The sequence below is a fragment of the Octopus bimaculoides genome, chromosome 4 (assembly GCF_001194135.2).
Source record: "Octopus bimaculoides isolate UCB-OBI-ISO-001 chromosome 4, ASM119413v2, whole genome shotgun sequence".
Lineage (NCBI taxonomy): Eukaryota > Metazoa > Mollusca > Cephalopoda > Octopoda > Octopodidae > Octopus > Octopus bimaculoides.
Genome location: NC_068984.1, coordinates 94,722,973 through 94,728,164, shown reverse-complemented (window position 1 = coordinate 94,728,164; position 5,192 = coordinate 94,722,973). Strand labels below are relative to the sequence as shown.

Sequence of the window (5,192 nt, the reverse complement as noted above, 5' to 3'; positions counted from 1 at the left end):
CGTATAAGGACACTGAATTGTAACGAAAGAACTCTGGTCGAACAAAAACCTGAAAAACAAATAGCGAACATCACATAAATAGTGCTTGTGCTTTTATTGGCAAAACCAGCAACATGACCTCCCATCCAATATGCTTCAAAAGACGATAGGCCATACTAGAGTACCGTCTTTTATTTGAAGAAATCAACGCCAGGAATCATTCTTTGGAAGCCTCGTATTAATTCTATCGCCTCTTTTTTCGAACCGGCAAGTTACAGGGGCATAATCGCATCAACATTAGTTATCAGGCGATGGTGAGGTGACATACAGACACACAAATACATACATTCGTATGTATATGCATGCGTGTATGTGTGCTTGCATATGTACCTACCTACCTCTCTCTCTCTCTCTCTATATATATATATATATATATATACACACATTGTGATAATATACGGTAAAACTATATAACCGGAGGAGAGCTTACACTACAATTAGAGAAGTGGGTAAATATAAATAGACCTCATAATGATACCAGCTACCAAATGGTTTCACGGCAAACTGGGGCCCCAAGTGACCTTTGTAAAGTCATTGGGAGATTCTTGAGCCAATTATCGAGGTCTATTTATATTTATATATATATCGTATATTTATAAAGAGGGCAAGTTTAGCCATTTCTCCGTAGATTGAAAACAAAAGATGAACAACTTTAATCGATTTCCGAACATTATCGGGTTCTCATCAGAGGCGTAGTGGTTCAAACAAGAAAAATAGAACTTATGTTGAGTCAGTCTCAATAAGTATAGATTTATTCATCAGAGAAAGTTATATAGTGACTGAAGGTTCGAGAGTTTCATGCAGAGGTACTTATCAAACTAATTAAACCAACGTTTTCTATATAAAACGAAAAAGCAGGACACTATCGGAAACAGATATGACGCAGATACTATTTTATATATAGGCAGGAAGACTTTTGGTTAATAATATGACAGAATTAAGGCAAGATAAAAATATGAAAGTTGTCTATATATAAGGCATTCTGCCTAAACTACGTCTTTAAGATATGATTTGTTAGTAGTAACGCTAAAAGGAAACTATTTCCTAAGGAACTCAAGAGAAGGATAAAAAGAGCAGATAGAGAGGAATAAAGACAAAAAGGAAAGTAAAGATTGAATGAAAAGGTGAATCAAGACTAAAGTTGGAGTTGAAAAAAAAGGCACTTACTCAGGCAGTGGTCAAGCAAATAATGGTCGTTTTGTATTGAAAGAATTCTGAAGGGGCTTTATTTTGATCTTGCACCCCCTGAAAATTCTAGGGGGTGTGGGTGCACCCGCTGCACCCCCAGTTCCCGGGCCCTTGATTGGGGTGTCCTGTTTCCAGGGTCAAAATTTTTTTTGACTGCCCCATTGTCTTGTGTGGTGCAAGCAGATGAAAAAATGAAGTATACAAAATGACAGGGCTCTAACCATTTCTGTGAGTACACAAACCTCCTGAAGTTGAAAATTGGCCATTTTTATTGTGCTTGTGTAATGTCAAATTGAAAGGTATTTGTTTAATATTTGTTTTATAAGTCTCATGTGGATCTAATTTGTGCTAGAAAATTAAGGTGCAGGTGCATAATTTATTTTTAATGATTTTATGACAAGTACAATGTAACATGGTTGGCAAATTTTTTTTAATTCTAAATCAAACTTCCAAAATACATTTTTTAATATACTTTTAAAGTATATAATACAAGTTGTACCATAAAAAGAATCCCCAGTACATAACTATTCAGCTGATATTTAACAAGAAAAATGAATAGATGTTCATTGTTCACTTAGCACTTACTGATTTTCTATGTTAAATAATCTTTCCTTTTGCTTTTCCTGTCTCCCAACAGCTTTAGTATAATTTGAATCATTTCTGCCAATTATACATTTTCTGGGACCCCTTCAATCCTGTATGAACATGATGTCTCCATGTTTGTCTTTCTCAGTTCCTTCCTTGTCTTTTTTGATGATGTTCTCTACATCTTTGGGAATTATGTCAAAAAGATCAGGTAGCAGCTTTTCAGTGAAGCCCTCTCGTTTCTGTTGCTCTTTTAAACTTTTTCTACTTTTTAGAGACACCAGCTTTTTATGCATCTGTAGTAAATCTAAAACTTTCTTCTTCACTTGATCTATTCCTACTTTGTTATGTATTGAAACAATCTTATTCAACAAACAACAGTCACTATCACATTTCAGTTGGTGATGATGTCTTACACCACAACAAACAATGTGTTTTTCTTGCATTTTAGGATTGTTTGTCTTCATGTAGTAGAAATATTGCAGAATTTCTTTGTTTGTAGGCAGTTGACTGTTTTTTTATATCTGAAAGTGTTTTACTAATAAGAAATATTTCTTTGCTTGATCTTGTTTTTGCCATCTTATTTCAATTGTATATATCACTTGAATATAAGTTTTAAAAAGTCAGCATCTTATCACTGTGCAGTTAGTTGTATATATCACTTTAAACAAAAATCAGTGTCCTACCACCACAAAAAAAATCAAAATTCTATGACAAAAGCAACAACCATTCATTAAATGCAGAATTGATTTCAATTATCACTGAACACTCTTACTATATTCTACCTATATTTTCTTTCTAGATCTCAAATAAAAGATACCCAAATTAATGTTATGTTGCTTTTACCAAAAATATTATGACACCCACTGACCTGATCCCCCTTCTCTTTGTTCCCTCCTATTTATGAGTGTTTAACATCTAGTAGATGTGATTATAAGATTTTAAGATTTTTAGCCAACCGTAACTTTGTGCTTGTTATAAAGTCATTAGAAATGTATTTTACATTTGCACCATAATTTTCTAGCATAATTTAGATCCACATGAGACTAATGAAACAAACATTAAACAGATACCTTTCAATGAAAATGGCTAATTTTGCAACCCAAACACATTTTTTTCAACTTCAGGAGGCTCATGTATTCACAAAAATAGTTTTAGAGTCCTGTCACTTTGTATACCTCATTTTTTCATCCATTGACACCATACAAGACAATGGTGGAGTCAGAAAAAATTTTGACCATGAAAACAGGACACCCTAATAAATATATGTTTTACAGAAAAAGGGTTCAACAAAATGTTTAAACTTTAAATTTTTCTAAAAAAAAAAATTGTTTTATAGAAAAAGGTTTAATAAAATGTTGAACCTTCAAAAGTTAGAAACTGGAATTGAGAGAAAAAATTTTTAAATTCTAATTCGCATTTTGTTGCCAATAATAGTTTTAATAATAAACTCTTTCCATCTCTTCCTCCTCTTTCTTTTCCTTTTCTCTCTATTCCATTTTTCAATCTTTTCTCTTCATTTGGGTCATTACCCTTCTTCCCAGACCTATCTCGCTTTCCTGCTTCTTCTCTCTTCTTTTCCTTTTCTCTTTTCTTTCTTTTTCTTTTCTCTCTTTCATTCCATCATTCACCTCCTTCAATCTTTCCTCTTTGAATAGCTCATTATCCTTCTCCCTGGAACTGCCTTTGTTTCATGTTTCTCCTCTCCTCTACTCCTCCTTTTTCTTTTCTTTCCTCCATTCCATCATTTGTCTCCTTCTGTCCTTAATCCCCCATCATATTCTTCTATTTGTGCTCCTAAAAGAAATGATATAGTTAATCTTCATTTGTTAATAGAAGGGGATTGAAGGGGATTGCACCTTTGAAAATAAGATGTTTGTTAATGAGATGAGCATTTCAAAAAGTGCAATCAAATGCCAATTAATTTTTTTTTATTTTTTCAATTCTAGTTTCTTACATTTTATTCAACCTTTCTCTGTAAAACAACAATTTAAAAAAAAAAATTAAAGTTTAAACATTTTGGCGAACCCTTTTTCTGTAAATCAGGAAATATTTTCCATTAAAATCTCTTGTTTTTTAAGATTACTTTTTATATATATAGAGAGAGAGAGACAGGAAAAAAAAGTACTAATTCAATGAATTAATGAGAATTCAGATATAGTGTTAATTAAATATGACCTGGCGATGATCACTGGATAGAAGAGACAGGACATAACCAGAGAGAAGACATGACTTCTCTAGTGTTTTGAGGTAGTGTTCTCTAGTGTTCTGAGGTAGAGTGGAATAGTTAGAGCAAACAGCATGTTCAGGAGATAGAGAAGGAAGTTACAGTAGTAGGAGGAAGAAGAGTGTAAGAGGGAAATGCAAATGAAAAAGCAGAGAAAGAGAGGGAAAGATTGAGATATATATAGAGAGAGAGAGAGACAGAAAGATAGATATAGAGAGAGGGGAGGACTTACAGATAGACAAGAGAATTGATAGAGAATTGACAGAAAGGGAAAGAGAATAAGTTGAAAAGAGAGTAAACAAACATAAGAGGAAGAGTGAGAGAGAGAAAAGCAAACAGAAGAGACAGAGGGGAAGAGAGAGAGAAAAATAGACAGATATATGAAGAGAGAATGACTGATAGAAAGGGAAGGAGAATATGTAGGAGAGAGAGAGTAAACAAACAGAAAGAAGAACAGTAGGAGAGGTGGACTCATAAATAGATAGGAGGATTGAAAGAGAATCGACAGAAAGGAAAGGAAAGTAAACATAGAGGAAGAGTGGGAGACAGAAAAGCAAGCAGAAAAGATAGACAGACAGAAAGAGATAGACAAATATATATATATATACTGATAGAAAGAGAATAAGTAGGAGAGAGAGTAAACAAACATAGAAAGAAAAGAGTGGGAGAGGATAAGTAAGAGTAGAAAAAAACTGAAATGTGAATATGAAGAGGTTCTTGAGAAAATGTTAAAAATATTTTATTATTATTATAATTATTAATTATTATGCTATAAAACTTATATGAAAATAATTGTTATAACACAATGAATATTTTAACAAAGTATATGCAATTTAACCAAATTTAAGAAAGTTAATGGAAATTTAAAAAAAATTTTTAATTGATTTTTCTAATGCATGGTGAGGTTATGGAATTATAGTCAAGACTTGTTTCTCGGCCCAACATTTTGTTGGGTCAAGTATGCTTAGTGCTTAACCAATATATAAGAGAGTGACCTTAGGTGTAATGAAGTGTAATGCAATTGCCAAAAATATAATAATAAATACAAGGTTCAAGTCTTGAAAGTCTGCTATTTTTGTGGTAGTGCTTACATCATTTAAATTAATATCTTTGCAGTTAATTTATAGTATGTATGTATGTGTGTGTGTGTGTG

General features: G+C 32.6%; 1 protein-coding gene across 6 annotated transcripts in view; it reads right to left on the bottom strand.

The window, feature by feature from the left end:
• LOC106872580 (serine/threonine-protein kinase Nek4) overlaps positions 1 to 5,192 on the bottom strand; it is a 216,828-nt gene that overhangs the window by 21,739 nt on the left and 189,897 nt on the right. Inside the window, exon 15 of one of the 6 annotated variants that reach the window (XM_052967281.1) lies at positions 3,247 to 3,609. The exons of the other annotated variants lie outside the window; for them this stretch is intronic. Within the exon in view, the coding sequence (XP_052823241.1) occupies positions 3,557 to 3,609 (53 nt within the window). The 3' untranslated portion in view covers positions 3,247 to 3,556. Of the gene's footprint in view, positions 1 to 3,246; positions 3,610 to 5,192 lie in introns of those variants that run through there. 6 annotated transcript variants of the gene reach the window in all.